Source organism: Diaphorina citri, unplaced genomic scaffold (genome assembly GCF_000475195.1).
Source record: "Diaphorina citri unplaced genomic scaffold, Diaci psyllid genome assembly version 1.1 scaffold719, whole genome shotgun sequence".
NCBI lineage: Eukaryota > Metazoa > Arthropoda > Insecta > Hemiptera > Psyllidae > Diaphorina > Diaphorina citri.
In genome coordinates this window covers 16933-32113 of record NW_007378152.1, presented here as the reverse complement: position 1 = coordinate 32113, position 15181 = coordinate 16933, and the positions used below count along the sequence as shown (strand labels likewise).

At 41.9% G+C, this 15181-nt stretch overlaps 1 protein-coding gene across 1 annotated transcript; it reads left to right on the top strand.

Moving 5' to 3' along the window:
• The first annotated feature begins 13637 nt into the window (after window positions 1–13637).
• Window positions 13638–14585, top strand: LOC113468381. Its single transcript, XM_026825236.1, has 2 exons — window positions 13638–14288; window positions 14473–14585. Exons 1-2 carry the CDS (start codon window positions 13850–13852, stop codon window positions 14541–14543), a joined length of 510 nt encoding a protein of 169 aa, XP_026681037.1. The 5' UTR covers window positions 13638–13849; the 3' UTR covers window positions 14544–14585.
• Window positions 14586–15181: the final 596 nt, after the last annotated feature.

Sequence of the window (15181 nt, the reverse complement as noted above, 5' to 3'; positions counted from 1 at the left end):
AAACCTCTTTAAACACGAATATCGAGGAATAAGAACAGGAGTAAACGGTCTGAAGCCTCTAATAAGGAGGAATGTTCTCTTGCTGAACCTCTACATTGATAGAAAGTATTCCTCCTAGGCCTGCCACTCACTATCAGGTAGACCTGACCGGTATATCTGATCAGGTCCACCCGTCAGGTCTATACCTGGTAGTGTGTGTGCCTATCAGGTAGACCTGACAAGCGGACCTGATCAGGTGGCCCTACATGATAACATCTCACAAACCATTGGGTTCAATGCCTCTATATAAATTGACCTATTTGCAAAATTAAATGCATAAGTATTTTATCCCCATATCCAAAATCCAGTTTTTATAAGTATTTTATCTGGGTCACTTTATTTATCCAAGTACCTATCTGATACCTTAAAGATAGCTGTGTAGGTAAATACATAACTTATTTATATTATTGTTTTAAAACGGTTTTACGTTTTGGGGACGACAAAAAAAGTAGCACAAAAAACTAGAGATAAAGCTAGGGGGAAAAAAGTTGGAGAAGTTAAAAAAAAGTAATTGTTTTTCAAACGGATAAAATATTTAAGCATCGTATCCTCTCTCCCTCCCTCTCTCTCTCTCTCTTTCTCTCCCTCTCTCTGTTGTTGTTCTTCTTCTTCTCTTCTTCATTCTTTTTCTCCTCCTCCTCCTCCTCCTCCTCCTCCTCCTCCTCCTGCTACTCCTTTTCATTTCCCTTCTCCTTCTCTTTTGTTCTATCTTGGACTCACCTTCTTCTACTCCTCGTAATTCTCTTATCCTCCTCCTCCTTCTTCTTCTTCTTCTTCTTCTTCTTCTTGTCCTTCTGTCTTGTCCCCTCCTTCTCCTCTTCCTCCTCCTCCTTTTCCTATCCTCCTACTCCTCCTCCTCCTCCTCCTCCTCCTCCTCCTCCTTCTTCTTCTTCTTCTTCTTCTTCTTCTTCTTCTTCTTCTTCCCCTCCTCCTCTTCCTTCTCCTTCTCCTTCTTTTCGCTCTGTTCTATCTTGTCCTCTCCTCTTTCACCTCCACTCTTCCTCGGTTCTATCTCTTCCACGAGCACACCTCCAGCACGTCCCCAGAGTTCATTAATTAATTTTATAGTCTACCTATACACCAGTATATACCTACCTTACACCTCCAATAGATAGGTAGGTCTAGGTACGTAGGTAGATACATAGGTACATAGGAAGGTAGGTATAGGTATTGCAATAGAAACACTGTATACCTGCACATTAGACAAGAAGGTACCTTCCTACAGGGTTCAACAAAAACAGGAAACAACAAACCGGACAGGACATCCTATACACTCTCCTCATAGGTCGAAGGCATATGCACGACTTTTTGTTACCATATCATTAACTTCCTTCTATTATTTTACTACATACTTACCTACTAGGTATAAAAGCTATATCTAGGTATAACTATAGGTAACTACGTACCTACAGGGTTATAAACCAGCCATACCTAGGTACTCAACTTTTTTTCCGTGTGTTCCAAACTTATTACTCCGGCGGATCTAAGAAGTACACTGCCAGGCAATGAAAGCGGGTGTCCCACTTTCATTGCCCGGCATTGTATGTCGGCAAGGGTCCCTCTTGGAAGCTGAAAAAGTTAGGCACTGTCGAGTATGGTTTGTAACTGGATTGGTGCCATGCCAAAGAGAACATGTTTGATCATAAAAGTTAGGCACTGTCGAGTATGGTTTGTAACTGGATTGGTGCCATGCCAAAGAGAACATGTTTGATCATATTGTACTGGTATGGCATTATTTTAAGTAGCAGCTCCCATTTATTTTCTTTGAAGCTGCACTAAGGGCCGCAAAGAAAGTTTGACGGGCCTCATAGAAAAGATTAGTGGGCAGCACAGTAAAGCTTGACGGGCCGCTCAAAAGACTTGGCAGGCCGCTTTGAGAATGACTGGCATAAGAGCAGACAGAAGGCCATTACCCGGTATATTCCAGCATAATAATTTAAGCATAATTAAATTTTATGCTCTTGAAAAGGAAAAAAAAAAAATCAAATGAAAAAGCAGGTAGGTAGGTAGAGAGGTCAGAAGCCTAAATTTTTAATATCGTGAAATTATATGTAATTTGAGACTCGGGTTTTTTTCTCTACCCATACCACGTAGAGGTAGGTAACATTTTAGCATGCATGAGGCATTTGAGGCACAGTTAGCGACCTTTAGAATTGGACTGAGAATAGGGCCTTCAAAGTACTAGGTACTGCAATAGAAACCCTGTATACCTGCACATTAGACAAGAAGGTACCTTCTTACAGGATTCAACAAAAACAGGAAACAACAAACCGGACAGGACATCCCTCGGAGTCTGGCCTACAGTAGAGGAGAAAAATGAACCTCTAGGGAGTGGCCCGAGCCCCCTCGGTCCCTTCTTTATCCTATACAGATAGGGGTTCGTTCTCGGAACGGCTGGCTTTCTCCTATTTTGTCCTTCTCTCTTTCGTTTTCAGGACGATAAAATCTTAGCAGTAGTTCCTTTTGATCAAAGGTCACTTTTTTCAAGTTACAAGGTCACCCTGTAGAGTTGTAAAATAAAACGTCAGCCCTTAGCTTAAAGGTAGGTAGGTAGGTACGCGGAAAGGGACTTTTTTTAATACTGGAAATGTCCCGCACTCAGAGTGGTATTTTAACTTTTATTTTTCCAAATCCTATTACGAAGGTATAGGAGAACCAGAGAAAGGGGAAAGGGGGGAGTAGGTACTGCAATAGAAACCCTGTATACCTGCACATTAGACAAGAAGGTACCTTCTTACAGGATTCAACAAAAACAGGAAACAACAAAACCGGACAGGACATCCTATACACCAGTATATACGTACCTACCTACCTACCTAACACCTGCAATAGATAGGTAGGTACGTAGGTAGATACATAGGTACATAGGAAGGTAGGTAGGTACTGCAAATTTCTTGACCCCGCCGGGAATCGAACCCGGGTCTCCCGCGTGCAAGGCGAGCGCAGTGACCACTACGCCATGGGAGCTGACGGTGGACTAAAAAAGAAACTGGTTAGAATAATAGATAGGTAGGTACGTAGGTAGATACATAGGTACATAGGAAGGTAGGTAGGTACTGCAATAGAAACACTGTATACCTGCACATTAGACAAGAAGGTACCTTCCTACAGGGTTCAACAAAAACCGGACAGGACATCGGGGTGGACTAAAAAAGAAACTGGTTAGAATTACATCATCTTCCTTACTATAGGAGTGTAGGCTACAGGTCACCGTGGCTGGGATTGAACCCCCGCCCTCATGATTATCAGGCGAACGTCTTGACCACTAGGTATGCTAACTTTGTGTGTTGACTACTAGTTTGAGCTTGATCCCATAACTCGGGTTGCCGATTCAGCTGTTCTGGGTTTTAAGACCTCAAAGTTTTCTTTAAATCATTTCTGAAAGTTTCTGAAAATTGACCTTTGTAGGAAGTGGGTAGGTACATAGGTACCTACGTCCCGTTGTATTTACTTCCATCTACCTACCCCAAACCCTCTCTCTCTCTCTCTCCACCTCCTACCTTAATCATACCCTCTAAAATACCTCCCCTCTCTTTCATACCCTCTCCAGTTAAATACTTTACGTAAAGTATTTACTGGGATTTTTTTTCCAACACAGAAATAATATATTGTCCATTACAAATTTCATTGGAATTCCGCCTTTTCCAGCATCGGGATCGAGAGTTACTCATACTTACTTTTACTTACCTACAGGGTGCGCCAGAAAAACACTGACAACAGCTGCTCAGTAGTGCTCAGAGTAGATTTTTTCATCATTTCCAACAAGGTTCTGTGGGTCATTTTCCTAGCTTCGGTTACGTTTCCGGAAAAAGTCAGTGTTTTTCTGGCGCACCCTGTACATGTACTATGTGTACGGAGTAGTAGGTACCTACTAGGAAAAAGGCCCTACCTGTCTCAGTGGTGTGGTCAAGACGCTCGCCTGGTAATCGTGAGGGCGTGGGTTCAATCCCAGTTCTGCATGTTCAAATTTTCGGAGTCTGGCCTACAGTAGAGGAGAAAAATGAACCTCTAGGGAGTGGCCCGAGCCCCCTCGGTCCCTTCTTTATCCTATACAGATAGGGGTTCGTTCTCGGAACGGCTGGCTTTCTCCTATTTTGTCCTTCTCTCTTTCGTTTTCAGGACGATAAAATCTTAGCAGTAGTTCCTTTTGATCAAAGGTCACTTTTTTCAAGTTTTTGATTTGAAGGCTCCCTTTTTCCGTGTTGGCTTACAAAACAAGGTCCCCCTGTATAGTTGTAAAATAAAACGTCAGTCCTTAGCTTAAAGGTAGGTAGGTAGGTACGGGAAAGGGACTTTTTTTTAATACGGAGATGTCCCGCACTCAGAGTGGTATTTTAACTTTTATTTTTCAAATCCTATTACGAAGGTAGGAGAACCAGAGAAAGGGGGGAAGAAGTCGAGGGGAAAAAGAAGAGGAAGAGGGATTTTGTAGAAGAGGAAGGGAAGGAAAAAGGGAGAGAAGGAGGGAGGGAAGGGAATAAGAAGGGAAAGAGGGATTTTGTAGGAAAAAGAGAACCTCTTAAAAAAAATCTTTTAGCATCGTTTCAAGATATATATTATAGCCAACTAGCCGAAATCCGTCGCTTCGCTTCGGATTTCTGCTAGTAAACCCTTAAGGCATGGCCGTTCATGTCACTCATCCATTTAGTGGTTTTGCTCGGCGTAGCTTAACATAAACGAACCGGAAAATAGCCTATAACCTTCACGGGAGTGCAAGCAATAAGTTCACAAAGTTTCATAGCAATCGGATGAGCGGTTTGGTCAGACATAAAGTTCGAACAAACACACACACAAACAAACAAATATTAATTTTTATAGGTATATTAGATTTTAAGGCATCTATTGTACCTATTAGATATTAGGAATTTTAATTGTATTAAGCATATTTAAATGCTTGTCACAAACATCGTTCCCCGATTATTTCACCTAGATTAAGGAGCGCGGTAGCGCTCCGCCCCGCCAAGTCAAGAAAGTTTGACCGCGCTACTAGAGATATTATACGCGATAAATTTTATGACATGACTTGGACTCGAAGCACCAACCTCCAGATCCAAAGTCCAACGCGTTAACAACTGCACCACTGAGGTTGGTTTTGCTATTAGGTATTATCTATTAATTATTATAGGTAAGATACCTATTTTATAATTCTTATGAACAAAAAAAGCTGGAGATAGGTACAAAAAAATGGTGTAGGTAATGGATTTTTATTACTTGATGAAATAATGAACAAGCGGAAAAAACAAACGGCTGAAAAGAAGGCTAAACAAAAATGGACTTGGGGAAAAAAAAGACACTAGAAATGGACATAAGGCCGGATTTGACAATGTTTTTCATGTTGGTTTTAAAAATAAAAAATAATAAAAGCGCTCCTTAATAACCATGGACTACTCGTGAGAGAGTACCTCTAGGTTTGAATGGAAGGCTGGAACTGGAAGATTAAATCAGTCGTATTTTCTAAGGTTAGGTTAATCCCTAGGCTAGGGCCGAATTTAGGGGAGCGAGGGGCCCCGGTTTTTATTTGGTGTTCTTTTATGGCCCATCTGATGAGGGCAATACTACCGGATGGACATGCTACACAGACCACACGAGTCCAATGTGAGTAGCAGTTGTTTCATTGTGCTACAAATACCTAAAATATTTGCAATCCAAAAAAAGTGCAAATTTTTTGTCGTTGGTGGGATTTGACCCGGGACCTTCTGCATGACATGTAAGCGCTCTCTCTCTCTCTCCCTCCCTCCTTCTCTCTCCGTCTCTCTCTTACCCACTCTCTCTCCCGCTCTCTTTCTCTCTCTTATCTGTTTCATATCTTTGTTTAGAGACATACCACGCAGAATGGCAGAATGTCACATTGTCACTTCACCATTAAGTCCAATTTGTCAACCACAACACCTCCACCACCATCACCACCACCACCAACTTGATATCTTTCAAGATATCTCTAACCTCCTCCTCTTCCTCTTCCCACTTCGTATCCCATTCCTCCTTCTTCTCCTAATTCATCTTCTCCTTTCTTTGTCCCACCTCTTCATATTATTCTCTTCCTCTTCTTCTTCCTACTTCTTATTTCATTCCTCCTTTTATTTCTCTTTGTCTTCTTCTTCTTCTTCCTTCTTCTACTCCCCTTCTTTCTCCTCCTCCTCCTTTTACTTTTACTTTATCTTATTCTTCTTTTTTCCCTTCTCTTCGTACTATTCTCCTCCTCCTCTACTTCTTCCTACTTCGTAATACATTCCTCCTTTTACTTCTCTTTTTTATTTTCTTCCTCCTCTTCCTCCTCCTCCTCCTCCTCCTCTTACTCTTCCTTTATCTTCTCCTTCCTTTTACCCACCTCGTCTTATTCTCTCCCTCTTCTCCTTCTTTATCTCTTTTTTTCCTTTTCTCTTCCTCTTCCCACTTCGTATCCCATTCCTCCTTCTTCTCCTAATTCATCTTCTCCTTTCTTTGTCCCACCTCTTCATATTATTCTCCTCCTCTTCTTCTTCCTACTTCTTATTTCATTCCTCCTTTTATTTCTCTTCGTCTTCTTCTTCCTTCTTCTACTCCCCTTCTTTCTCCTCCTCCTCCTCCTCCTCCTCCTTTTACTTTATCTTATTCTTCTTTTTTCCCTTCTCTTCGTACCTATGTACTATTCTCCTCCTCCTCCTCCTCCTCCTCCTCCTCCTCCTCTACTTCTTCCTACTTCGTAATACATTCCTCCTTTTACTTCTCTTTATTTTCTTCCTCCTCTTCCTTCTTCTACTCCCCTTCTTTCTCCTCCTCCTCCTCCTCCTCCTTTATCTCCTCCTACCTTTGACCCAACTCATCTTAGTATCTCCCTCTTCTCCTTCTTTATCTATTTTTCAAGTTTTTGATTTGAAGGCTCCCTTTTTCCGTGTTGGCTTACAAAACAAGGTCCCCCTGTATAGTTGTAAAATAAAACGTCAGTCCTTAGCTTAAAGGTAGGTAGGTAGGTACGGGAAAGGGACTTTTTTTTAATACGGAGATGTCCCGCACTCAGAGTGGTATTTTAACTTTTATTTTTCAAATCCTATTACGCTTTTTTTAATACTGGAAATGTCCCGCACTCAGAGTGGTATTTTAACTTTTATTTTTCCAAATCCTATTACGAAGGTAGGAGAACCAGAGAAAGGGGGGAGAAAGTCGAGGGAAAAAAGAAGAGGAAGAGGGATTTTGTAGAAGAGGAAGGGAAGGAAAAAGGGAGAGAAGGAGGGAGGGAAGGGAATAAGAAGGGAAAGAGGGATTTTGTAGGAAAAAGAGAGAAAAGGAGGGAGAGCATTAAGAAGAGAAAGAGTGACTTTGTTGAGAAGGAAGGGAAAAAATTAGGAACAAAGGGAAGAAAGGATCGAGGAAGAGAAGGGAATAAAGCTGATAGAAGAGAATACACGAGAGAGGGAAGAAAGGAAAACGAAAGGGTAAAAAAAGGGAGGAAAGGGGAAAAAGTAAGGGGGAAGGGAAGAAATGAGAGGGAGAGAGGGATTTTATTTTTAAAAGTATAAGAATTAATAGAGTTGTAAATTTTAAAACCATGTGAAAATAAAAGGGGAACTTTTTTTTGTCCCGCAGAATTCAAAGTGGGGAAGGGGAGAGATTTAAGAGTGGGAGGGAGAGTTAAGAGCAGGAGAGGAAGAGTAGAGAAGGGAAGGGATTTAATAGCAGAAAGGGGGAGAGATTTTTCAAGTTTTTGATTTGAAGGCTCCCTTTTTCCGTGTTGGCTTACAAAACAAGGTCCCCCTGTATAGTTGTAAAATAAAACGTCAGTCCTTAGCTTAAAGGTAGGTAGGTAGGTACGGGAAAGGGACTTTTTTTTAATACGGAGATGTCCCGCACTCAGAGTGGTATTTTAACTTTTATTTTTCAAATCCTATTACGAAGGTAGGAGAACCAGAGAAAGGGGGGAAGAAGTCGAGGGGAAAAAGAAGAGGAAGAGGGATTTTGTAGAAGAGGAAGGGAAGGAAAAAGGGAGAGAAAGAGGGAGGGAAGGGAATAAGAAGGGAAAGAGGGATTTTGTAGGAAAAAGAGAGAAAAGGAGGGAGAGCATTAAGAAGAGAAAGAGGGACTTTGTTGAGAAGGAAGGGGAAAAATTAGGGACAAAGGGAAGTTGTAGAAGAGGAAGGGAAGGAAAAAGGGAGAGAAAGAGGGAGGGAAGGGAATAAGAAGGGAAAGAGGGATTTTGTAGGAAAAAGAGATAAAAGGAGGGAGAGCATTAAGAAGAGAAAGAGGGACTATGTTGAGAAGGAAGGGGAAAAATTAGGGACAAAGGAGGAAGAGAAGGGAATAAAGTAGATAGAAGAGAATACACGAGAGAGGGAAGAAAGGAAAACGAAAGGGTAAAAAAAGGGAGGAAAGGGGAAAAGTAAGGGGGAAGGGAAGAAATGAGAGGGAGAGAGGGATTTTATTTTTAAAAGTATAAGAATTAATAGAGTTGTAAATTTTAAAACCATGTGAAAATAAAAGGGGAACTTTTTTTTTGTCCCGCAGAATTCAAAGAGGGGAAGGGGAGAGATTTAAGAGTGGGAGAGAGAGTTAAGAGTAGGAGAGGAAGAGTAGAGAGGGGAAGGGATTTAATAGTAGAGAGGGGAAGGGATTTAATAGCAGAAAGGGGGAGAGATTTAAGAGTAGGGGGGGAGAGAGTTAAGAGGAGAGGAGAAGAAGGGATTTAATACTAGGGAGTGGGAGGGATTTAATTGTAGGTAGGGAGGGGGATTTAATAGGGAAGAGGAGAGATTTAATAGTGGGGGAGAGAGTTAAGAGTAGGAGAGGAAGAGTAGAGAGGGGAAGGGATTTAATAGTAGGGAGGGAGGGATTTGCATCCGGACAACTGGTTAAGAGTAGGAGAGGAAGAGTAGAGAGGGGAAGGGATTTAATAGTAGGGAGGGAGGGATTTGCATCCGGACAACTGTAATAATAATTTCCCTGTCGCGTATAATATCTCTAGTAGCGCGGTCAAACTTTCTTGACTTGGCGGGGCGGAGCGCTGCTGCGCTCCTTAATAACCATGGACTACTCGTGAGAGAGTACCTCTAGGTTTGAATGGAAGGCTGGAACTGGAAGATTAAATCAGTCGTATTTTCTAAGGTTAGGTTAATCCCTAGGCTAGGGCCGAATTTAGGGGAGCGAGGGGCCCCGGTTTTTATTTGGTGTTCTTTTATGGCCCATCTGATGAGGGCAATACTACGGGATGGACATGCTACACAGACCACACGAGTCCAATGTAAGTAGCAGTTGTTTCATTGTGCTACAAATAAAATATTTGCAATCCAAAAAAAGTGCAAATTTTTTGTCGTTGGTGGGATTTGACCCGGGACCTTCTGCATGCCAAGTAAGCGCTCTCTCTCTCCCTCCCTCCTTCTCTCTTTCTCTCCCTCTCTCTCTCCCTCCCTCCTTCTCTCTCCGTCTCTCTCTCACCCTCCTTCTCTCTCCCTCTCTCTCCCGCTCTCTTTCTCTCTCTTATCTGTCTCATATCTTTGTTTAGAGACATACCACGCAGAATGGCAGAATGTCACATTGTCACTTCACCATTAAGTCCAATTTGTCAACCACAACACCTCCACCACCATCACCACCACCACCTCTCTCTCTCTCTCTCTTTCTCTCTCTCTCTCTCTTTCTCTCTCTCTCTCTTTCTCTCTCTCTCTCTCTCTCTCTCTCCACCTCCTACCTTAATCATACCCTCTAAAATACCTCCCCTCTTTCATACCCTCTCCAGTTAAATACTTTACGTAAAGTATTTAACTGGGATTTTTTTTTCCAACACAGAAATAATATATTGTCCATTACAAATTTCATCGGAATTCCGCCTTTCCCAGCATCGGGATCGAGAGTTATTCATACTTACTTTTACTTACCTACAGGGTGCGCCAGAAAAACACTGACAACGGCTCAGACTGCTCAGAGTAGATTTTTTCATCATTTCCAACAAGGTTCTCTGGGTCATTTTCCTAGCTTCGGTTACGTTTCCGAGAAAAGTCAGTGTTTTTCTGGCGCACAATGTTTATGTACTATGTGTACGGGGTGGTTCTAGAGAAACACCCTACCTGCCTCGGTGGTGTGGTCAAGACGCTCGCCTGGTAATGGTGGGGGCGTGGGTTCAATCCCAGTTCTGCATGTTCAAATTTTCGGAGTCTGGCCTACAGTAGAGGAGAAAAATGAACCTCTAGGGAGTGGCCCGAGCCCCCTCGGTCCCTTCTTTATCCTATACAGATAAGGGTTCGTTCTCGGAACGGCTGGCTTTCTCCTATTTTGTCCTTCTCTCTTCGTTTTCAGGACGATAAAACCTTAGCAATATTAGTTCCTTCTAATAAAAAGTATTTGATTTTTTTTTTAATTCTTTGATTTTGAAGGCTCCCTTTTTCCGTGTTGGCTTACAAAAACAAGGTCACCCTGTAGGCCATTTCTTATTGCCACAGTGAAAAACAAAAGAACTACTCTAGTGGCAGTCGAATTGTTTTAAAAGGGCGAGAAGAAACTAAGGGGGAGAGAGAGAAAGAAATTTAAGACAGAGGGGGAGAAGGAGGAGAGGGAGGGGAATTGATAAAGAGATAGAGGGAGAGAAGAAGGAGGAGAGGGAGGGAAATTGATGAAAGGAAAGAGATATGAGACAGAGAAGCGTACATGGGAGAGGAAGAGGAAGGAGAAGAAAAGGAGGGGGAGAGAGAGACGGATTGAAATTAGAGACAGAAAGTGGAAAAGGGAAGAGAGAGAATAAAAAGAGAGGGGGAAAAGGGAGAGAGAGGAGAGAGGGAGAGGGAGAGAAATCAGACGATAGAGGAAGAAGAAGCGAATCAAAGACAGGCCTGGGAGAAAGAAAAGAAAAGAGAGCAATAAGGAGGGAGAACGAGAGAGAAAGACAGAAGAAGAGGATGAGAAAGAGAGGGATAAGGAGAGGGAGGGAATAGAAAGGAGGGAGAGGGAGAAAGAGAGGGATTAGGAGGAGAGGGAGGGAGAGATAAAGAAGGAGGAAGAGGGAGAAAGAAGAAAGAGGAGGGGAGGGACAGAGAGAGAGGGTATGAGAGAAAGTTTGAAGAACTTTTAGCTTTTTAGGTTGTGTAAATTAAACCGCCACAAAAATAATACGGAACTAAAAGAAAAGAAAGCCAAAGCGAAAGAGAGGGAGGGGGAGATGAGAGAGAGAGCCCGGGGCAAGGGAGGGCCTTGAATAGAGAGAGAGAAAATAGAGAAATAAAAATCAGGGAGGGAGAGAGAAATGGGACTACTTCCCTATTAGAAGCGTGAGAAAAAGGAGCAAGTGGACAGAGAGAGGGTATGAGAGAAAGTTTGAAGAACTTTTAGCTTTTTAGGTTGTGTAAATTAAACCGCCACAAAAATAATACGGAACAAAAAGAAAAGAAAGCCAAAGCGAAAGAGAGGGAGGGGGAGATGAGAGAGAGAGAGCCCGGGGCAAGGGAGGGCCTTGAATAGAGAGAGAGAAAATAGAGAAATAAAAATCAGGGAGGGAGAGAGAGAAATGGGACTACTTCCCTATAGGAAGCGTGAGAAAAAGGAGCATAAAGGAAGAGAGAAAAGACGAGAAAAAGATAGCAAGAAAGAGAGTTTCCTATTGTAAATAGGTTCAAAACAGTCGACTTCGGTCAACTGTCAGAAGAGCCGTATTTTATTATCCGACCTATTCCACCAAAGAGATGTGAATTTTCAACTTCAACACTTTGACTGCCAAAGCATATTCCATGGTGTTTACCCACAGCACCCATGTATTAAAACAACTCCCTTACGTCCGCGGTAATGTTGGGACCCTCAGACCCCCCTCGACAAATCCTAGATACAGCCCTGCCTCTCTCATCTCTCTCTCTCTCTCTATCTATCTATCTCTCTCTCTATCTATCTCTCTCTCTATCTATCTCTCTCTCTCTCCCTCTCTCTCTCTCTCTCTATCTCTCTCTCTCCCTCTCTCTCTCTCTTCTCTTCCTCCTTCTCTCTTTCTGTATCCTTTTCTTTCTTTGTCACAAATGTCGTTCCCTGCTTAATGCACTACGCTAAGTTTTATGACTTGACTTGGACTCGAACCACCAACCTCCAGATCCGAAGCCCACCGCGCTAACCACTGCACCACTGAGGTTGGTTAAGTGAGTTTAGTAAGTAGGTATGTACCTACCTATACCGATTTTATTTTTACTCATATTTTTACTGATTTAATCGAATCACTATTGCATGAAAACCGACAGACGATTGCGTCAAACCAGAATACGCGCGTTTACGTAAGACCGTACAGCCGGCAGAAACACAAATCTCAGATGTAAAAGTTTTTACGTCAAATCTTCGGAGTAAAAAAAAACGGAGAATTTCTCTCGTCGCGAAACACAAATCTCAGATGTAAAAGTTTTTACGTCAAATCTTCGGAGTAAAAAAAAAAACGGAGAATTTCTCTCGTCGCGAAAACACAAATCTCAGATGTAAAAGTTTTTACGTCAAATCTTCGGAGTAAAAAAAAAAACGGAGAATTTCTCTCGTCGCGAAAAAAAAACACGAAAATGCCGCTCTGGCGTGCTTTCCCTCGAAAGGCCGCAGTTAAACTAAAACGAAAGCGTTTTATTTCTGTTCGTTTTTGCCGCGCTGATGTGACTGAATGAGAAATGAATAGAGAAATGATGAGGAATCTGATTTGGACGACGAAACGTGTTTTTTTTTTACCAATCTACCTATACAATATTTTTAAATATTTATGTGGTATGTTGTTGATAGGTACTCGTACTATATGAATCTATTGTTTTATATAATTATATATAATATTTGTAGTTGTTTATTTTTCTAAAGAAGTTCGATAGAGGGCACTATAGGTAACTACTATATGTCTGGTTGGGGGACTTTTAACAGGGAGTACCTATCTTTCTCTTTTCTCTCTCCCTCTTTTTCTCCTCCTTCCTTCCTCCTCCTCTTTTTCTGTGTCATTTTCTTTCTCTTTCTTTCTTTCTCTTTTCTCTCTTTTTCTCTTTCTTCCTCTTCTCCTTTTTTCTCCTTCTTCGTCCTCCTATTCTTTCTCTTTTTCTCTCCCCCTCTTCATCCTTCTTCTTCCTCCTCTCTTTCCAAGCTGCAAGTTCGTCGTATCCAAAACCGCATAACGTTTTGTTCCCAACATACCCATTGTCCTTTACATCCCCTCATTTGAATCCCTAGAATTAGAATTGGGAACCTCTCCTCAAGCAGTTTTTGTTGTTCTTTCAGTTCTGTCTGCTCCCGCTCATTTCGAATTCAGGGGGTGTCCATTCTTTCTCTTCCTTAGCCAGGCTAGTTAGCTTGGTTGGTAGCGAGTCTACCTTGTAAGCGCTAGGCCGCGGGTTCGATTCCCGCCCGGGGCGGATTTTATCCTGAGCGGATAATGTTTGTTCTCGAGACGGTTGGCTTTCTAATCTCCTGTTTTGCTTTCCTCTTCAATTTTGGGACAATAAGACCTTAGCATCAGTTAGTTACAGCTCAGTCTATCAAGCCTCTTTAAAAAAAAAAAAAAAAAAAAAAAAGGCCCAAAAAAAAACGAGAAAAAAAAAAAACCGATCTATCAAGCCCATTTAAAAAAAAAAAAAAAAAAAAAAAAATGGCCCCTAGATAAATACCTATAGGTACCTGAAAATCTGTATAAGTATCTTGTTTATTAAAATTTTTAATATAAATTAAATTAGAAAGTAATTACTAGGTATTCTAAATTAGTAAAGTACGTATAAAATAAGGAGGGATTTCATACATGAGACTGATATTCCACCAGAATTTCAGTTTAACGCAGAAGTTTAAAGTTTAGAACTTGAACGCAACGTTTTACACCGTTTCATACCATCAAACCTCGCACCACATCATCCGAACAAAAATGTCCTCGAACAAACACAGTCGGAAAACACACCATCCAAACAACAGCCGCCAGTCGTCCAGCCTAAATCACACGAGCCTCCTCAATCTCCTACACAACGCGCTAGACCTGCCCGCCACGCCCTCCGAGAATTTCCCCGCCTCTGATTGGTCGCGCGGGGACCAATCGGGTGACTTCCACGCCCACTATCGTTCGGCTATCTTCGACTATATCAACGACAAATCGAACGTTCGGTTTAAGCGCATCCTGGACCGCGCAGTTACGAAGTTTTTCTTTCCCACGGATCCGATTTATTTTCTCGCCCATCAGCTGATGATGATGACGATTTGTGACGATGTTGAACGAAGTGAGGTGCCTTCGGATGATTCCGTGTGTGTGACGAATACGAGCGTTACTAGTGTGACAACTGTAGAGAAGGAGAGGGAGGGGTTGGAAGGAGGTTCCGGCGGGGCGGATAATTTCAGCCTGCATTCGGTGCCTAGTGGCAGGTGGACCAGGTGGTTGGTGTGAGTTGTGGAATAAATTCAGCGTGAACACTAAACCGGATGATTCCGTGTGTGTGACGAATACGAGCGTTACTAGTGTGACAACTGTAGAGAAGGAGAGGGAGGGGTTGGAAGGAGGTTCCGGTGGGGCGGATAATTTCAGTCTGCATTCGGTGCCTAGTGGCAGGTGGACCAGGTGGTTGGTGTGAGTTTGTGAGTTGTGGAATAAATTCAGCGTGAACACTAAACTATGTACAACAACGATCACTTTTATTTATGACCACGCCGAGAATCAAACCCAGGTCTCCCACGAGAAAGTTTACCCCCCACAAGGAGGTCTACTTTTTTTTCTACCTTTTGGGTGGGTTGAAAATTCGTGACTGAAAATTTCCTAAGACTTTTTTTTATTAGAGCCCAGTTATTTTAAACCTACCTGAAGCTATGTGCTTAGATAGTCTGTGAATAGATAAATATTTTGCCTATTTACCTTGTATAGTTTTGTACCTATTCATCTGTTCTTATACCTATTTATCTAGTTTTATACCTATTTATCTAGTTTTATACCTATTTATCTATGTTTATACCTATTTCTCTAGTTTTATACCCATCTAGTTTTGTTACCTTTACCCCCCACAAGGAGGTCTACTTTTTTTTCTACCTTTTGGGTGGGTTGAAAATTCGTGACTGAAAATTTCCTAAGACTTTTTTTTTATTAGAGCCCAGTTATTTTAAACCTACCTGAAGCTATGTGCTTAGATAGTCTGTAAATAGATAAATATTTTGCCTATTTACCTTGTACAGTTTTGTACCTATTCATCTGTTCTTATACCTATTTATCTAGTTTTAT

Coding starts and splice junctions, on each gene's coding strand:
- LOC113468381 (XM_026825236.1), top strand. CDS start 13,850: ATGTCCTCGAACAAACACAGTCGGAAAACACACCATCCAAACAACAGC. Junction 14,289..14,472: donor GAGGGAGGGGTTGGAAGGAG/GTTCCGGCGGGG, acceptor GGTTGGAAGGAG/GTTCCGGTGGGGCGGATAAT.